This window comes from Pteropus alecto, unplaced genomic scaffold (assembly GCF_000325575.1).
Source record: "Pteropus alecto unplaced genomic scaffold, ASM32557v1 scaffold5, whole genome shotgun sequence".
NCBI lineage: Eukaryota > Metazoa > Chordata > Mammalia > Chiroptera > Pteropodidae > Pteropus > Pteropus alecto.
Window position 1 is genome coordinate 4568069 of NW_006441953.1, and position 20434 is coordinate 4588502.

The following is a 20434-nucleotide window of genomic DNA, read 5'->3' on the forward strand; positions in this document are numbered from 1 at the left end:
GGGCTGATTTCTGTGCTCTAATAAAGCTTGGAGCCTCCACTGTCCTTTCACTGCATCAAGTGTCATTGCTTTTCTTCTTCTTCTATGGATTTCAAAATGTTTTCTAAAAATCGGGTAACGAAATAAATTTGATTTTCATATGTAGGTGAAGTCAGGAATTCCAAAGCAACTGAAATCAGGATTTTGATGGCTTTTGCTAAGTAGATTTTAAAATTAATCATGTCTTCTTCACCTCTGTATTTGGGGTATAGAGTTTTGGGTTATGTGGAAATGAAATAATATATTAGCTTCCTTCTTTTTGTGTACATTTTGTAACATTAGAAGGGCTAAGTTCTGGTTCCATTACAGCCCTTAAGTACCTGACTGATTGCGAGCAAGTCATTTAATGTGTCTGGGTTTAGAAAAATAATTAGTAATAGGAGGAGTGTAATTCCTGCCCTATTTGCCTGCAGGAAAAATAACAATGTTTTCATTCTGTTGGAAAGTTTTGTAGAAAACATAGGTGGAAGCATGATTTTACAGTTTTTCTAAAAGACTTTATCCTCACCCCCTCATAGATTTAGGAACTTAGAATGTCTGAATTTAAATTGTTTAAATTATTAATTACTGTGTCTCTTCTAATAGGGAACTGGATGCATTTTTATATCTCCTGCGCCAAGAAGTAGGGCAATGGGATTAATTTAAGATAATCGATGTTGTTGCTGTCTTTAAAAAATAAAAGTTATGGCAGTTGACATTGTCATCTGTCTGCCTATGACCTCCACTTTAGTCAGATAAAATGTAAAAGCTTAGACTCCTGAGACATTGCCCAGTTTAAGCCTCCATGGGAAAAATAAGTCCATTAAAAAATAAATCTATTAAATGAATGAAAGATTATTTTCCTTTAAAAAATTTATTGGGTTGTCTTATTCAGTGATTCTTTTCCAGATTTTCAAGCTACTTTTCAGTGTCTGCATGCTGATAAAATTTCTAATTCTTTTTTTTTTTTTCCTGAAGTGTAATTATAATGCTATGCAGCTTGCATTTATATTCTGGATCAGCTCTCTTCCCCTCCTCCTCCCCATACCCAAGCTCCTGAATCCACAATCCTGCTTAAGTATACTCCGGGCTTATAGATGCTCTTTAAGAACTATACACTTAATAATTAAAGCATTTGAATGTAAGAGGTTTAATTGTAAAGTTCTGTTCTTTGATAACATAGCTACATGATAGAATTCATTAATTTTTTATTATAGGTTTTCTTTATAATTTATATTATATTATAAACTTTAGAGAAAGAGCTAACCTAAATTTTAAAAAACACTAAAACTTTCTTTCCTAGGTTCTTTTACCAACTTTTAAGATTGACTTGACAATGTGTGATCAAGGAAAATTTTCATGTTCTTTATATTGTTCCATTTTATTATTATATGAGCATTTACTATAAATGGGAAGTCTTTTTAATTTTGGACTTAATTTGATAGTAATACTAGTTCACTAGTTCTATAATCCAAGAGATTTTGGAAATAGCCTGTATTTACTCAATTTTATAAGGTATTAGGTCAATAAGAAAATAAAGTAAAATAACTGTAGAATAGAAACCCTGAAGAAGATTGAGGGAAAAAGTTCATCCCCAGGATACCAGATGCTTTTAATCTTCTGAAGCTCCCTGCTTTAGCAAAAGTCTCATATTTCATAACTACCGATAATTATGGGTTATTGTGGAATCTTATTTCATAATTACTGCAGTGGGTTTTGTAAGGGTCATTGTGAAGTTTTTAGGAGACAATGCTAATGGCAGGTGGGGCAATGGTGGCAGTCATTGAGGACATCAACACCAGTCAGGGAGAATCAGCCACTCAGTCAGCAGCTGGTAGAGTACAGCTTTCTCCAATCGCTTCCAACATATTTGGATATTTACATGTCAATTTAATAACAGTAAAATAATCAAGAAATGTCTCTACAATTTACCTATTGAATGTCGCAGTTTATTTCCTTTTCCATATTGTTTCATAGAGAGATTCCCAGGTTCTTTTGTAATTATGACATCTTACTGATTTTTCATTTCCTTTCAGTTTCATGATTCTTTACTCCAAAGTACTTTTTGGGCAGAGAAGGATAAATTTGGATTGAAGACCACCAGCAGCCCCAGTCTCGTGGAGACTCTCAGAGCTGTCCTAAGGAGCCCTTTATTGGCCAAGAATGCAGCTGCCTCAGCTGGGCCTCAGTTTTAGTTCATAGACACAGTGCCGGAGAAGTCTCCATCAGCATAAATACTGCTTGTACATGAGTTTTCTGGAGCTATGAACATTTAATCAGTTCCCATCAGGAAACCTACAAAAGTTTGTGGCTCTTTAAAAATAGACCTCAGAGTTCCTAATTGATACATTTTATACCCATTAATAATCTTCCCTTGAGATACAGAATTCAGTCTTACTCTACTCTTTTGTTGGATTGTACTATTTTATTTTTACTTCATACAGAAAAATATTTAAAACACAAAGCCTTTCTCTAACAATGCTTTTAGATTAAATACTGTTTATTATAATATCATTCAGGGGTTTATCAAAGCCAGGTGTGAATTTGCAGAATGTATTAAGAATAATAATCAGCTATTCCTAGAAATTGAAAAGATTCTCTAATTTTTAATAAATATTAAAATATGAGATAGAAGAATATGAGAAGTGGAGTTAATTTAGCAGGAGAAATAATTTTTATTGATAGTATAATCTGCAAAGCATCTTGAGGAAAATTGTTTTTGAAATATCATAAAATGCAACTCAGTTTTGAATATCCTTGACTGTGCAAGAAACAAACTATAAAATTGAAGAAAGTGTAGGAGATGACAAAGGTTTGTTATTTGATCTCCCCAGGCTTCGCCCAGCTGGGGATCTGTTTACGGTTGTGTTAAGGTTAGAGAAAAGACCAAGTTGGAAAGTCAGTAAAATGTTTTTAAAATTTTAGATGCAGTAATTATTTGATGGTTTTAAAAACAATGTAACGTGGTGATTTAATTGAGTGAAATATATAGAGTTCTAATACATGAGCAGGTCAAATTTAAATTTGATTAGATTCGAAAACAGCTTGCAACTAGATTTATCCATATTTCTGATTTGATGACATAGATTAATAGATAATTAAGTTATGCTAATCAGTGCTTATGCTGGCAGTTCCAGACAAAATAAATATGTGGTCATATTTCTTTTTAATGATAGCTACATTTTGGGCATTGCTATTTTAGTATATATATGTCATTATGAGTTTTATCTTCACTTGAGGCAGTTTTCAAATGGGTTGGAAAATGCTCATGTGCAATTTATAAATTCATTTCATATTAACATTTAGACCAATAACCCTAAAATACATAATGATAGTCCATTATCTATTATCCATTAGTATTTCCATATGTCCTTCACTGCCAAATGAATGAAAATATCTTGGAGAGTAATTTTTTTTTCAAGTTTATTTTGTGACTTGAATACATTACCAAAGTAGGAAACTGAAGTTTCTTCTTTAACCTGAGATCAATATAGAATCTATAAGACTGGACAAGAAAAACTACAGTAGTGATCACTATAATTCATTTAGCTCTTGTCTTCTGAAAATGTAGCTTTCTTTTGGGAGAGTCAAAGCAGTATAATGTTTTAAAATCCATATACTCCCTGTAAACAAAATAGGCTCACATAATATCCTCTTTAAACAGAGACAGGAAGAAATTAAAAGAGGAGGAGCACATAGGAGTAAATCTCATAGAATCCAGATATTTTGAGAATGTTGGAGTCAGGTAGATGGTAGAGCACCATGAGGAGTCAGTATACTGCTCTTTCTAGGGGTGACGAGATAGGCACAGTGTATTCTAACTGTCCTTTGTGGACAGAGATCACATGTATTGTATAACTTAAGCTGCAGAAATTCACATGGCCTCCTCGGTTTTTTAAGGCTTTCAGTCACCTTTGATAGAAAACTCTTGGTCACCCCTACTTTAACCAGCATTAAAATTAAGACAGTGTGAACAGGCTCCATCTCTTATGTAAATGACTGGAATACTATAGCTTGACCTACTTTTCTCCTTCCTTTTTCAATATAGAGAAGTATTTTAAATGGTTTACACTTATGCCGAGGTCTTGCTTCAACTTCCACTCTTTTCAGATCTAAATGAGTGTGGCCTGAAGCCGCGGCCGTGTAAGCACAGGTGCATGAACACTTACGGCAGCTACAAGTGCTACTGTCTCAATGGATACATGCTCATGCCGGATGGGTCCTGCTCAAGTATGTCAAGAATCTTAACTCTTATAAGTGCTTTGGGCTTGATTTCTTTAATGCTGTGCTCTGGCAGTGTGAGAATGAAAGTGGCCTCCCAGGTCCTCCTCCTGAACAGGATGTGAGCGTGTGTTTATATACGTGCCTAAGGAACTGGAAATCAAAATAAAAGTTGCCCCGTTAGATGGCTAGCATCCTTTTACCATGGATGTCAACGTTAAATTGGTTTGGAAATAGTAGTTAGAAAAAGTAACATAACTAAGTGTATTTTCTTATGTTTTTTCTTCTATCTGGGCATAGAGCTGTTCCAGCTAGAAAAAGAACATTAGTGATTATTTGAAGACTTTTGTGCTCTTCATAAAGATGGATTCTAAACTGTTGGCTGGTAAAGCATCCATCAAACTTGTTGATTGATTATAAACCATTCATAAATATCTTCTCACTTCATTTTTACATGTCTTTATAATTGTCTAAGGACTAAGTTATGTCCCTTTTTTTAAAAAAAGAAAAGACTACTTGAAATAAAAATAAATGATTATAGTAACGAAAAGTAGATTTTATGTGAGTCTTGTAAGAAAGAAATGTATGGTGTTTCCTACTATCATCGAATGTGTTTATAAGATGGATAATACTGTAAAATTCCCTGCAGACCGAACATAATGAATTGAGGTTGTATTTATAGCTATCCAACAATTGATGACTTGATTTTTATTTTTGCTGAATTATCAGTTAAATTAGCTAATTATCAGTTATCTCTATCTAATAGGGTTGTATTTTATAAAAAAAAAAAGTCTAGCTAATTTTATTTAGCATCGCATATTTAGCATGGAACTTTTTGGAATGAGGTGGATTCATGTTTAATGGCATGTGGCAGTGAAGCTAGACTCCTCTAGCATTGTGCAGCATGGTGGTTAATTTGTTGTCCCTAGGGAGGTTGAGACAGTTAGTGGCTGTTTTCTTAGGACCACTACTTAGCATGAGTAATCTGAAAAAATACCTCAATTCTCCACTTTCCTTGGTCACTGGGAAAATATCCAGATAATCTATGTGAGGTAAAGTTTTACATTTGTCCTTTAATTCCTCAAATGCATTGGGGATCTTCCCCAGATGATAAGGGAGCTGGTTCACATTTTAATCTTCTTAATCCCTGGAGGAGGAAAATCTTTCTGTCTCTCCCTTATTTTTGACTTTCTTTAGACTGTTGGATAATTGAAGCTCTTTTGTCTTCATCGTTGGTTCAGTGTCACTGATTTCAAGACAAGTAAAAGAACATAGGTATTTCGGTTATAGAATTTGTTCCTTGTGTCAGCCAGTCACACTCATTTCAGGTGGCCTGACTTGCTCCATGGCAAACTGTCAGTATGGCTGTGATGTTGTCAAAGGACAAATACGGTGCCAGTGCCCCTCTCCTGGACTGCAGCTGGCTCCTGACGGGAGGACCTGTGTGGGTGAGTTGTAAAATCAAGCATCTCTGTCAGCAGCCTCTCTAGGAAAAGGAAGAAAGTGAAAAGTGATGAGAGTAAGAAAAAAAGGCAGTTACTTACATGAGCTAATTAGCTATCCTTTAGAGCAGCGGTCTTCAACCTTTTTGGCGCCAGGGACCAGTGCTTCTATGAGAATCTAATGCCTAATGATCTGAGGTGGAGCTGAGGCGATGATGCTAGTGCTGGGAAGCGGCCGCAAATACAGACAAAGCTTCACTGGCTCCTTCGCATGCCACTCACCCCTGCAGAAGATATTAGATGTCTCAGAAAAAGACCTTACTCTGTGAATGGACCATGAAAATCTTGTTTTCCTAAAAATGATGGATAGCAGGAAGCTTCAGGCAGAAGGAACCACATGTGCATCGAAGTTTAAAGGAGCATAGTGTTCAGGGAAACAAGAGCTTAGTATTTCTGGAACATAAGAGGCCATGAGTGATGATGCTGACAGGTAGATAGGGCTAGCTTGTATGTATTACACTAAAGAGTTAGATTTTTTTCCTCGTTAATTAGGAAGGCAGTATAGGACTGTGGTTAAGAGTCCGGGCTTTGGTTTCAAACCTGGCTCTGCCATACACTTGATATATAGCCTTAAGCAAGAGACTTCCTTTCTTTGAGCTTGAGTCTCCTCATCTTCCAAATGGGAGTAATGGCACATAGAACCATTGTGAGGATCAAATGGACTCATGTATGGAAAGAGCTTAGCGTGGTACTTCCTTGTTAATTAGGAAGGCAGTATAGGACTGTGAGGTCCTTTAGCAGGTAGCAAGCGCTCAATGAAAGGAGATATTCGGTGATTCAAGAGACATTGATTAATTTCTATATCCTAGGCACTGTGCTAAGTGCTGAGATAAACAGTAATGGACCAAGATGTCAAGATTTTGATTCTCTCAAAACTGATATTCTAATGAGGGTGACAGAAAAACAAATATCCGATAAAATTACAAATACTAAGAGAGAAAAACATACACGGTCTATTTTAGAAAATAGTCAGGGAAAGCCTTAAAGTAAGACTTGGACCACCGGCCACACAAAGAATCAGCCAAGCAGGTGGAAGCATTGCAGGCAGCGCAGTGAAAGAGAGGGCGGCCTGCTCGAGATCTTAAAAGAGAAAAGGCCAGTGTGGCAAGTACAGAGTGGGAATATGAGGAGTGGTGGCTTGAGACCCAACAAGTGAGGTAGGTAGGGACTATTTTTTGCAGGGTCTTCGAGGACATGGTGAAGAATGAGGATTTAATTTAAGAAGCAAGTAGAAAAAGAAGAATTTTAAGTGTGGTACTAATCCAATTTTATGTTGTAATAAAATCATTTTGATGGCCGACTGGGAATGCTTTGGAGGGGGTAAGAGTGGCCTGGATAAGATGGGTTTGGAGACTTTTAACAGTCTAGCCTGGGAGATGGCAGCTTAGACTAGGGTAATGTCAGTGCATGAAGAGAAGAGATGAATTCAGATAATCTTTCAGAGGCAGAATTAACTGTGCCTGATGATTTAGGGTTAAGGGATAAAGGGTTGTCAGGATGACTCATGTTTTAGTCCAAGCAACTAGGTGGATGCAGGTGCTGGGATGTGCTGGGATATGGTGCAGGAGGAGGACAGCCTGGGTTAGGAAGATGAATTGAAATTTGGAATGTGGAATTTATGTTGCCTGTGGGGGCAATCACCTGGATAATGTTTATGATGAATTGCTGTGTGCCAGGCAACTGTTTGCAGTTATTTATTTAAAAGTTCACTCCATCTGATCGTGCTATTACTTTTCCTAAAATGCAGTTGACTTGTGTTTCTAGATATTGATGAATGTGCTACTGGAAGAGCTTCCTGCCCTAGGTTTAGGCAGTGTGTCAACACTTTTGGAAGTTACATTTGCAAGTGTCATAAAGGCTTCGACCTCATGTATATTGGAGGCAAATACCAATGTCACGGTAATGAATCTCCGGTCGTTGCTTTGTGTTGTTCCTTCCTATGGTGTGGAAAGGTCTGTTAATTGTGCTGATGATGGGGATGCCAGGGGCAGGGGAGGGTACTGGCATTAAACAAACAGAAGTCGAGTTCAACCACTAATAGTTCTGGATGCACATGTACTTTACGTCCTTTGTTTATCTGCCAATTTTGCATGGAACTTCACACTGCAAAAAAAATTTTTTTTGAGAGTGTATGTATATTTTTATGTCATCATATTTATCTCCCAAACGAACCTCTTTTTTTTTCTACTTCCTGGTGCAGATATAGATGAATGCTCCCTCGGTCAGTATCAGTGCAGCAGCTTTGCTCGCTGTTTCAACGTGCACGGGTCCTACAAGTGTAAATGTAAAGAAGGCTACCGGGGTGATGGACTGAGTTGTGTGTGTGAGTAATGCTAGTCTCCAGTTATGAATTCCAGCAGGAAATACAGTATTGCACAAAGGCCATTACTAGGGAAGATAAGGAACAAGATTAATTTATCAGAGGAGTACAGCTGGTAATATTACTCCGTGCTTTCCACAAACAAAATCATTTGTTCAGGTATTTTTAAAAATTAAAGACTCAGTAATATATTCTACGCTGGAAAGCATTCGATTCTTTGACTAAAATCTCTCAGTAGCTTCCCTTTAGCTGGCAAGAAATGTTAGAGCCCTCCAGAGAATTTGATTTTCTTAAAATCAGAAATAAATGTTTGTGTGTCATTGGCATTAGATTATGATGGTGGAGTAATATGAATATATTCTACATTTTTCGTTCCTCTGTTTTATGCCTCTTAATTCTACTACTTAAAAAATCATTTCCGTATTTATCTATTTTCTCCACGTATAAAACAGTTTAGGACTGCTTTGCTTTTTAAATTTTTATAAGCTCTGTTTGGAGTATGACTATATTAGTAGATAAACATGAAAAAATACCCTCCAAGATAAACATTTCACAAACCAAAGGCCATAATTTAGCATATATTTCATGTAACAATAGATAATTTTTAAAATTTCTGGAGTAAAATATTTACTGAAAATCATAGTGCATAACATTATGGGGATTAAAGAATTTTTGAAGAGTCATGTGGTCATACTCCCCGCAGGAGTATATTGTACCAGGCAGATTAAATATTAATTTATTTTGGTGAAAGTAATCAACGTAAAAGATTCTACAGATGATCTTGGTGACCTCTGAAAATTTCTTTTTAAAAAGTAATTGTGTAAATTAATAAGGGGGAAGGAAAACCAACTATAAAACAATATATAGAACATTTAATGACAATGTTTTTGCATGAGTCAAATTTATATAAAGTGTAGAAAAGTATTATTCTTTAGACAATTCCACAGATGATTTTGTAATATATATGTACTGTAGAGGCACTTAACATAGACTGTGTATATACATTTCTTTTTTAAAACATTTAGACTGTTTTTCCATTTAAAAAATCTCATAGCTGTCTGTTTCCACTTTACAAATACTTAAAATATTTGTGTTTCAAATAATACGTACTCATTACAGAAACACCAATATAAATTTTATATCCATCCACAGGATGAATACATATCATATATAAATGCAAGTATTTGTTATTTGGAAAACAGCATGACTGACAGTAGAGGAATATTCTAAATGTGAAAAGTAAGCCTCGTTGACACATATTTTGATGTGTTCGTTTTACAATTTGATGTTTTACTTTTTAGAGTGAGATAATGAAGCACTAATTTAAATTTTTTGACTCTTTTAGATATTCCGAAAGTCATGATTGAACCTTCAGGTCCAATTCATGTACCAAAGGGAAATGGTACCATTTTAAAGGGTGATGGAGGATACAGTAATTGGATTCCTGATGTCGGAAGTACTAGGTGGCCTCTGAAAACACCATATATTCCTCCTGTCATTACCAACAGGCCCACTTCTAAGCCCACAACAAGACCTACACCAAAGCCAACAACATGGCCTACTCCACCTCCACCCCCACCCCCACCCACAGAACTCAGAACACCTCCACCACCACCAACGCCAGAAAGACCAACCACCAGACTGACGACTATGGCACCAGCTGCTACCACATCTCCCAGAGAGATTACAGTTGACAACAGGATACAGACAGATCCTCAGAAACCTAGAGGCGATGTGTTCAGTAAGTCACATAAATGTCAGCACATTTTTTTTTTCATTTTTATTGAGATATAATTGACATACAACACTGTGTAAGTTTAAGGGGTACAGCATAATGGTTTGACTTACATATATTGTGAAATGATTAACACAATAAGTGTAGTTAATATCCATCATCTCATATGGATATAAAAAAAGAAAAAAATTTTCCCTGCAATGAGGTCTTAGGATTTATTCTGAACAGCTTGCGTGTATACACCATGCAACATTGCTAACTATAGTCTCCGTGCTGTACTTCACACTCCTAGGACTTATTTATCTTATAACTGGAAGTTTGTACCTTTTGATCGCTGCCATCCAATTCCTCCATCCCCTAACCCCCACCTAGTAATCTGATCTCTTTTTGAGTTATTTTTTTCTCTTTTAGATTTTACATATATGTGAGATCATACAGTATTTGTCTTTCTCTGTCTTATTTCACTTAACATAATGCCCTCAAGCTTTATCCATGTTGTTGCAAATGGCAGAATTTCCTTTATATGGCTGAATAAGATTCCATTGTATATATGTGCTGCGTTTTCTTTATGCATTCATCCATTAGTGGACACTTAGGCTGTTTCCATGTCTTGGCTACTGTACTGCGCATAATACTGCTATGAATATGGATGTGCTGATATCTTTTCAACATAGTGTTTTCATTTCCTTTGTATATATTTCCAGAAGTGTGATTCTTGGATCATATAGTAGTTCTTTTAAAAATTTTTTGAGGAACTTCTATACTGTTTTTTATAGTGGCTGTACCAACTTACAATCCTACCAACAGTGCATGAGGGTTCTATTTTCTCCACATCTGGTATGTCTTTTTTTGCTGCTAGATGTGAGGTGATATCGCAGTGTGGTTTTGATTTGAATTGCCCTAATAATTAGTGATGGCGAACATCTTTTCACGTACCCGTTGGCCATCTGTATGTCTTCTTTGGACAAATGACTATTCAGGTCTTTGTCTATTTTTTGGTTGGATTATTTTTTTGCTATTGAGTTGTATGAATTCCCTGTACATTTGAGATATCGACCCCATGTCAAATATATAGTTTATAAATATTTTTCCCATTTTGTAAGTTGTCTTCTCATTTTGTCGATTGTTTCTTTTGTTGTGCAGAAGCTTTTTGTTTGGTGTAGTCTACTTGTTTATTTTTTATTTTGTGCTTGTGCTTTAGGGGTCATCTCCAAAAAATTGCCAAGACCCATGTCAAGGAGCTTTTTACCCTATATTTTTTCCTGTGAGTTTTATGGTTTCAGGTCTTATGTCCAAGTGTTTAATTCATTTCAGGATAGTTTCTGCGAGTTGTGTTAAGATAGGGGTCTGGCTGCATTCTTTAGTAGGAGTATCCAGTTTTCCAATCTACTCCATTGAATATTCTTGGCTCCCTTGTCAAGTATTTGTTGAGCATATATGCTTGGGTTTACTTCTGGACTCTCAATTGGGCTATATGTCTGTTTTTATGCCAATACCATACTGTTTTGATTTCTATAGTTTATAGTATAGCTTGAAATCAGGGAGTGTGATGCTTACCGCTTTGTTCTTTTTCAAGATTGCTTTGGCTCTTCAGGGTCTTTTGTGTTAGCACATTTTTAATAAGATCTTTATGATGACATTTTAGCCACAGGTCATGCATTGAATAAGAATCAAACTTATAAAAAGAATTATCTGTATAAAGCATAAGTCATATATCCCTATTGTTAAATAATATGAAGAGCTGAATAAAAGTCAATTAGGTAATTGAGACTATGTAGAAATGGAAGGAATATCGCAGCTCTATCAAGTATGAGAATTCTCCTAACATATTCAGATTTACTTGAAAACTCTCAGAGATGAGGACTCACTATATCACATGCCATTCAGCTTTTAATCTAACTGTCCATTCATTCAATTAGTAAACATTTTTGAGTGTGTTTTAGAATACCAGGCCCTGTTAGGCATTGGGCTTACAAAGATAAAACAGAAAAGGTTACAATCTGGTGGAAAAGTCACCCAGAAGATAAATGTGGTATTATATTAGCAAAAGAGATTTGTATAGGACAATATGGGAGCAGAGAGAAAGGGACCTCATCAGTCTTTGGGCAAGGATTATTTGGGGGGATGATTTCCTGAGTGACATGGGCAAAGAGGATGAGAAAAGGGAGGCGTTATAGTTAACGGGGAGAGTACAGCAAAGGCACAAAGGTAGGAACGTAGCATATGCAACAAACTGCCGATAAACTACAGGGTTGAGCCAGGGATTGATGAGAAAAACTGGACAATGACCCCTTGTATCTGCTGTAAACTGATGGTTAGATCTGGATGGGAGCTAGATTAAAGACTCCCAGATTTTTAATGGGTCACTGGGTAAAGGATGGTACCACTAAGGGAGACAGAGGCTGTAGTAAAGAAGCAAGTTGTGAAGGAGGAAGAGTTTGGTCCCTTATTAGCAGACCAAAATTTGCAATTTTACAGCTCTTGTCTATTTCCTGTATTTTCCCATTTGTCATGTTTCCCTTTATTCTTACCCACCTTTGCATTCACTCCTCTCTCCCAGGTTCCTTTTGACATTACTAGTTTTTGTTTTGTTTTCCTTTTCCCATTTCCCCATGATGGAACTAAGCTTTACTTCTTTTATGTTGAACATTTTTGCAGTTTTTTTTTACTATGTGAAAAGAACATCGATGTTTGTGACTTTTTTTATAAAAGAGAAAAAGCTTTTTTTTTTTTCCTTTTGCTTTTACGTAACAATTAAATTTTTTCATTGTTAGTTTAAAGAGAGATAGAGAGTCTCTAATTCTGATGTAGTTGTAATTGTGTATGTTTTGGGCAATAAATGTAATTTTTAGAGGAAGTAGATGATAGATTAAATAATATATTTTATACTGTATATCTCATTTTTTGAAAACCGTATTTTTTGTAACTTTTATCACCGTTTTTCTCTCCCTCTACCGTCTCTCTTTCTTACTCTTTTTTTTTAAATCTTTTTGTGATCTTACAATGCAATTTTTACTCATAGATGCTTAAGTAAACATAGTATTATTCTGCTTTAAGGTATGGTCATAAAAACTTGGTTATTTAATATAAAAATGCACTCTAACATGGATATCAGTACCTTTCTGAGTCTTTTAATGTTTTCTCTTTTGTAAAGGTCCCTCCTTTTTCCCATCATTCCTCTCAATACCAACACAAATAAAAATAACGTTGACGTTCGCCAATAAAATTTAAAAGGATAAAATTGGGGAAACATGGAGTTCCAATGATGTGTGAGAGCACTCATTCTAATAGAGTGTGATCTTAAAGACATGCCCTGGGAAAGAATTACCTTGATCCTATGCCAAGACCGTTTTGTGCCACACAGATAGCCTTGCCGCCTTTGAATACTCCTGCCCCAAATTAAATTCCCCTCTCATTTCATCTTTGGCTGTAGCTGGTGGTTAATATTAGCATTTATGAGGTTATTTTGGACACTTATTAAATTGTTGTCTTGTGATTATAGCCAACATTCTGAATAAGGAAAGGGTTCTAAGTTTTTAATTCAGGAGAAATAACTAATATTTATTCACTAATATTTATTAAGAACCTTAGCCTTGTTTTAGTTCAACACCATTTCTTCAGTGAATATTCACTTCTGGCATAATAACTTCTTAAGCCATCCTTACACTCCACAGATCTGAGAATAGGATTTAGCTACTTTCATTTCATAAATTTTCAGGTGTTGTCAATTATAGCCACAGTTTGGCAGTCTCCAGAGAGCCCCAGACTTCAACAATTATATCTTTCCACTGAAAAAAATATATATATATATTTCTTTTTTAATGGAAGAGGTTGTTAAACGGAGCTTTTCTTTGTAATGTGTGTGTGTTATTTCTCCCCCTAGAAAAGACTGATAATCTATAAGGAAATCAAGGAAGAAAAAATATAACAAGAATATATCTCTAGCCCAGACTTCTCCCCCAAATTTTAGACTTGTATATCACCCGCAAGTTTAACCTCTGCACTTGACTGTTCAAACAACATGTTGAGTTGTGCCTCATCATCATCCCAAACACATTCTACCCACAGGCTTTCCTACCCCAGGAGATGGTATTAACGTCCTACCCATTGCTATAGCCAAAGAACTTGGAGTTACTCTTTTATACCCAAATCCAATCAATATGGAAATCCTGTTAGCCCTGCCTTCAAATTATATTGGAATTGTGACCACTGCTTATCATCTCCAGTGCTGTCACCCTGGTCCAAGCCATCGCTTTCCTGGAGTACAGGTGCAAAACCCTCTATTCTGTTGAGTTGCAGAATATAACATTTTTCAGATTTGAGAAAACAATAAGGTGCATATGCTGTATATTATATACTGAAGCGTGTTCATGTTTCTACAGTGAAATACAGGGATACTTACAATAATTTGGCTACTAAAGACTTTTAGGTTAATTGTAGGTTAGTTTTGCCACAGCTTTTGGATTTCAGAATTCCGGGTCAGGACCTGGAGACCCACACTGCAGTCTTCTTGCAGCCCTCTACCTGCTTCCACCCATGCCCCTCTGTGGTCTCTTCTTAGCTCAGCAGCCAGAGTGATCCTGTGAAAGTTAAACGAGATGTCATTGTTCAGAGTTCTGCATTAGCACCACTTGGTGCAGGAAGAACGCAAGCCCTCCAATGTCTTAGAGTCCTGAGTGATCTCATGTCCTAGCGCTCTCTGCCTTATTCATTCTGCTCCAGCCACTGTGGCCTCTGCTCTGTTCCTCAGACCTCTCCCAGCTGAAGACTTTGACTCGGCTGCTCTCTCTTCCTGGAACACTCCCTCCAGCGTCAGCTGGGCTCATTTTCTCACCTCTTTACACAATCTCAACATACCAGTGAGGCCACCCTGACCCCCTTATTCAGTACTGTGACCTCCCCAGCATCAGCAGCACACTTGATCTCACTGCTCTCCACTGATTTTCTTTTTTTTAAATAGCATTTATCGCCTTCTAATATCCTTATTGTTCACTTGCTTATAATATCTGTTTTGTTCATTCGTACATTTTCAGAGCCTAAAATAATGCCTGGCACATAATTGGCACTTGAACACTATTTGTGGAACAAAGGAATGAATTAATAGATTAATCACTTATATAACATTTTAAAGGAAAATAAATTATCATATAACCAAATTTTTCATAAAAAGTTAGTTTAATATAATAACACATTTAATCTATATGTAAGAATTTAAAAATATATTCTTTTTCCGATTGTTACTTATTTTATATTCTGGGGAGATTTTTATTGTTTCCATCATTATTTTTTCTATTTTTCTCTCCTTCCTTTCTTCTTTTCCTTTTGAAGATTGGTATTCTATTTAGTGGATTATTGTATCTGAAAATTTCATGTTAATGAGAAGGAAAATGTCAATTTAGGGATAATGTCTCAAAGTATGTATTTCTTAGCTTTTAAAATTAGTTCAAATAATTTTTGCTTCATACTTTTATTATGTGAAATTAGGTATGTGTGAAGGCATGCAAATTTTTTAATGTCAGAAAGGTTCAGAAATTAACCCCTTAAAACGATGTTTCTTGTAGCTATACATAAAATACTATTAAAGCTGGAGATTTATCCTTTTACTACTCCTGCAAAACAAAAAAATGGTTCAAAACAGCAAAAAAGTTAAACTTCAAATAAGTGGTCCAGATGGGATAGTTATAATAGCCTTTTGCATTTTAATTTGGGGCCTACAAAGTTTTCATCTAAACCAACATCAATTAATTACCCAAGTGTGAACCCCTTATGAGGTTTTAAAAAAATTTATCTCAATTGTACCCAGAATCTCTAACGATGACTGAAGTCCCTTCCAATAATCTATCCCACTATTGAGATATTCTTTCTTATATTTAACCCAAATTCATGAAATTACAGTTTACACCTCATCAGTACTGTCAGGTACACAGCTGGTTATTGTCGCCACACCCCACACTCCATGTATTCAAAAAACAGTCTCAGGAAATTACGTGTTTCTTCTTGAGGTTTAGTAATTTATGTTTCATAAATCTTTTCTTAGAAATACTGTTTTTCAACCCACTAAGCGATATTTTTGGCTTGCCTTTAGAACATTCTTTTTTTTCTAAATCTATCCCAAACTCTGGGGCCTAAAGATACATAATAGTAAGATCTAACCCGATTTGATTACAAGGGGAATCTTTCTAATCCTGCTTCTCTGATCTAAATAATTTCCCTCTGTTGCCAAGTATACTATAGTGCAGATTTGTGGAAGCCTTTAACCCCAATTGTTGCCCCTCAACCAGTCATACAGTGCCTGGTACATAGTAGGTGCTCAAAAATACTTGTTAATTGGAATGAAATGAAACTTTATATTGGATTCAATTTTTTTTTTTTCAATCTGAGCAACCTTTCATATGATTGAACTAGCTAAATTTAACTTATTGATTTGATAGTCCCTCCTCAAATGATCAAAGTATGGTCTTTCTCTTTCCTGATATAGTTTAACATATCCATTGAAAAAGAACATTCTCTAGAAAACTCTAAATCTAATGTACTTCTAAATTTTAAGTATCATGTTGAGAAATAGTAAATAGGCATTGAAAGGGCATTGAAAATAAGGCCGAGGGCATATGAAACTGAGAGGTTTTTAACGACTGCTAAAGATGGAATACTTTGAATCAAAAGTTCTAGTTTTGATTCTCACCTCTATTACTTATGAGTTATGTGACTTTGTATAAGTTCCTATGCTTTCCGTGTAAATTTTCTCATCTGTAAAATGGAGGTAATCCCCCTAGCCTTCCATTCTTATAGAGTGGTTTCCAGGATCAGGCACAAAACAAGTAAAAGTGTTTGTAAATTATTAATTACTATGAAATATAAAAGATACAGTATTTTATAGGAGTAAGTAAGACGGGGAGCATTTAAATGTGTGATTAAGGAAATAACCTTTTATGTGTAACATGGAATATTAAGCATCATTTCAACTTGAGGGACCCTAAATTTTTAGATTGTGTGATTAGAATTATAGTTATGTATTTGCAAGTCTAGCCCAATAGGGCTTATTGAGCAACACCAAAATTCCCATATGGCATGAAATTCTTGTTCTTTCACTAGTAGGACAAACCAATTCTTCTCAGAGTGTGTTTGATAAAATATTCGTTCTCTGGGATATTATGTAAGTGTATGCCTAAAGAATTTCTGAGGTCGAATACATTTGAGAGATTCTAGGTTTAGTCAACGTAAATAGGTTTGTTAACTGTAGGACTTCTTTAAAATTTATTTTTGTTACGGCGACATTGGTTAATGAAATCCAGTAAGTTTCAGGTGTACAATTTAACAGTAAGGCATGTGTGTGTGTGTGTGTGTATACATCACTATGGGTGATGAACATACTATTGCAATATATTGCATAGTTAGATTTCTTCTTTTACCACATATTTGACCCCTTTTATGATTTCATTGTGAATCTCTCAGGCACATAATACGCTGTCATTTCCCAAATGGATTTAGCCCCGGGATTATTTAACTGTTGGGATTAGGGTGTGTACCCAACTTCAGGTGAGGCTGAGCTGAACTAAGAAGTGTAGAAACCATTATTCACAAAATCTAATAGCCCTCTCTCATTAGCTCTCATTTGCATGGGTTCTGAGACAAATGGGCTGGTCTTGGACTCCAGGAGAGCCTGGTGGAAGGGTAGAGTTGGGACGGCAGAAGGTATTGGGCAGACACAGAGCAAGAAAAGCAAATGTAGTTTGTGGGATGCCTGCATGGAGACCAGAGCTATGCTGCAAGAGATTGCTAAAAAGTTGGAGACCAAGAACCAAAGACAAAAATCTAGTGTCAGAGAAGGTAGGGGAAAATGCATTCTATCCAGCCAATGAAATATTATGATTTTTTTTTGAAAAATATTTAATGATGTAGGAAAATACCCGTGTTATAAAAATGTTAAGTGAAAAAAATACACAAAATTGTATATGCCATTTGACTCTAATTAGGTATAAAATGCATGTCTACGTATGTCTGGATGAATATAATAGTCTGGAAGAGACCAAAACAGTTTTCATGGATCTATCCAGTTTATGATATTCGGGGTGATTTCATTGTCTTTTTGTTATCCTTATGCTGTGTTTTTTTAATCTTTCCATCTCTACTGTCATTATGCACAGTAATTCAGTATATCAGTAGTTCCTTAGGAGAGGGGCTAATGGGACTAGAAGCTCCCTCTTCCCCAGAGAGAGTAAGTTGTGCTTTGAAAAAGTACCCCAGTAGATTCTAATGCTTAACCACATTTTTTTAAAATGCATTAAATTTTTACTAACTTCTATTTTTAACATTTCAAAATTTTATTTACAACTGTCAGATGTGTCTAGTTTTAGCTAGGAAGCTGAAGTTATAGCAAGGAATATAATATCATTTGAAGCAGGAGCAGATTTTTTTCAGTGTTGTCAGAGTCTATTTGAACTACCGTCACTTAAGATGTTCATTTAACGTATCAATTCCTAACTCCTCCGGAACATTTACTACATCAGACTGTCTGGAGAAGTACTGCTCAGACTACTGTGTATACAAGAAACAGGGAATCTTGTGAAAATGAAAACTTCCATTCAGTGAGGTGGGGGCAGGAGTAGTGATTCCGCCTTACTAACAAGCTCACAGGTCACACTTTGTAAAGCAGGACTCTGAGGGCCATGATGGCAGCTCCGGCCTACCAGAACCACATCTGCAGTGGAAACAGATGGAAGTGTTTAAAATGTAGCAACTATGCCTAAAGTGTAGCATCTGTCTCACTGAAAGTGAAGAAAGGTGTTGCAAAAGAAAGATTATCGAATATAATGTACTATATATTGGGTGGTCTTATGAGTGGCCATATCAAACACCAGACTCATTATTGCTATGTTATTCTTGAAACTCCAAATACCATGCGGTATAAAGAAAATTGTTTCCTTTTCACTGATTGCTGTTTTTCTGCATGCTGTCCACAGGTTCTTTCTTTGGCTTCCATTCTTTAGGTTTGACAGTCTGTGGCTGGCATGATCACATTGTTCTTAGTCATGGAAATATGCTCTCTTTTCTGATTCTCTGTGGTGCTGAGTAAAAAGATTGTTTCTGCTGAGGGGTGAAAAGGTCCTCAAACTAGTTTGCTTTCTAGTAAACAGCAAGGCCTAGAGAGACCCCGAGGAGATGCCTGACAGCTCCCTGAAGATTAAATTTCTGCTAGTGTTTTGAAGGAGTGAGTTGTCAATGCTTACAGGTCAGGATCTTGTGCTGTGAATTCTGAGACTTTTCAAGATTTTTGATTTATATTTTAATTGGATCCTATGGTGGCTGATAAAGAAAAAACTAGTTCTCTCTGGAAAGTATAAATTGAGTTCTTGGCGAATGTGACCCAAGTCAGAAATCAGATTTTTTTAAAAAGTTATATACACATTTGTCTACAGAGTTTTAATGAAAAGTTTGAGCTCATAGCCACTCTGATTCCTATGCCTTTGCTTCTTCATCCGTAGTGAGGATAATAACAGTATCTACCTCATGGGGCTGTTGTGAAATTAGATGAGAGCATGCATGTAAAACTCTTACCATAGTGCTTGGCATATAATAAAAACTCAGTACGTTATGGCTATTACTACTTCTGTTGATGTTAAATTCATTTATGTGGTAATGATAGCATTTCCTACTTATAAAAATATGGTGCTATTTTGTATTCTAGTCCTAATGTTTATATTTTTCTGATGCTTTTTATTATGGTTCATTACAATTTAATGTTATTTTTGGCTAACCAGATCCTTTTGAAACAAGTTGATTTGCAAGTGTAAGCTATTAGGTGAGCAGACAAAATGAAAATAGGAAGTTGTGACTTCATATATCCTTTGCTTATTACCAAATAATTGGACTGTCTGGTTTAGCTTAGATGTTTATAGTATCTAGTTCAATGTTCTAGGCGAACGTTGTGATATTAAAATAGGGACAGCATCACCTCAACTTCTTTACTGTGCAAATAAGTGGTGACAACAGCCTTTTCAGAGACAAACATGTCTAGATGGAAAAGCTACATGATGGGTCTCATAAGTATCAGAAATAAAAGCTCCCTTTGTTCTTTAAAGTGATTTCGAGGACACTGACACCTACCTGTCCCATGGGTTTCTGTGACACCCCAGATGTTCATACTGTACACAGTCACAGCAGCCCTGTCAGAGTCTGCTCAACACCTGTGTTAACAGTGTTTGGGATTTGGTCCTGATGTAGCCTAACCTTTACGGGTTCCTTTGTCTTACAAGAGAGAAAGAAAACAAAACCCATAAAGTGCTCTCTTAATCTGGAAAAGTTGTAGTAGCATCCTTACGGTCATAAATAGAAAAGAACCATCTTTTAGGTTGTTGTAGCCGCCAGCCCCCGATGGACACACGGACCACCAGAAATCAGTGAGTTATAGGAAACACACTCTTTATTCAGCCAGCTGGGTCTGCCAAGGGTACACGGACCCCAAAATAAGCAGCCCCGAAATGTAGACGCACAGGGTTTTTAACCCCTAAACCCCATTCCTCATTCTGTCTGAACACAAAAGTCTATTTTTCTTCTATTTACCAACTGTCAACCCACAAATCGGTTGTGCAAGCGGCGGGGTGCGGTGGGGGTACAGAAGCAGAAAGCTTATTGTTAGAA

General features: G+C 36.1%; 1 protein-coding gene across 8 annotated transcripts in view; it reads left to right on the top strand.

Moving 5' to 3' along the window:
- Positions 1–20434, top strand: part of NPNT (nephronectin) — a 79752-nt gene that overhangs the window by 36577 nt on the left and 22741 nt on the right. For all 8 annotated transcript variants that reach the window (XM_025051764.1, XM_015594962.1, XM_015594961.2 and 5 more), the window contains 5 exons: positions 4129–4248; positions 5568–5687; positions 7506–7640; positions 7942–8064; positions 9407–9802. In XM_025051764.1, the coding sequence (XP_024907532.1) occupies positions 4129–4248; positions 5568–5687; positions 7506–7640; positions 7942–8064; positions 9407–9802 (894 nt within the window). The remainder of the gene's footprint in view (positions 1–4128; positions 4249–5567; positions 5688–7505; positions 7641–7941; positions 8065–9406; positions 9803–20434) is intronic.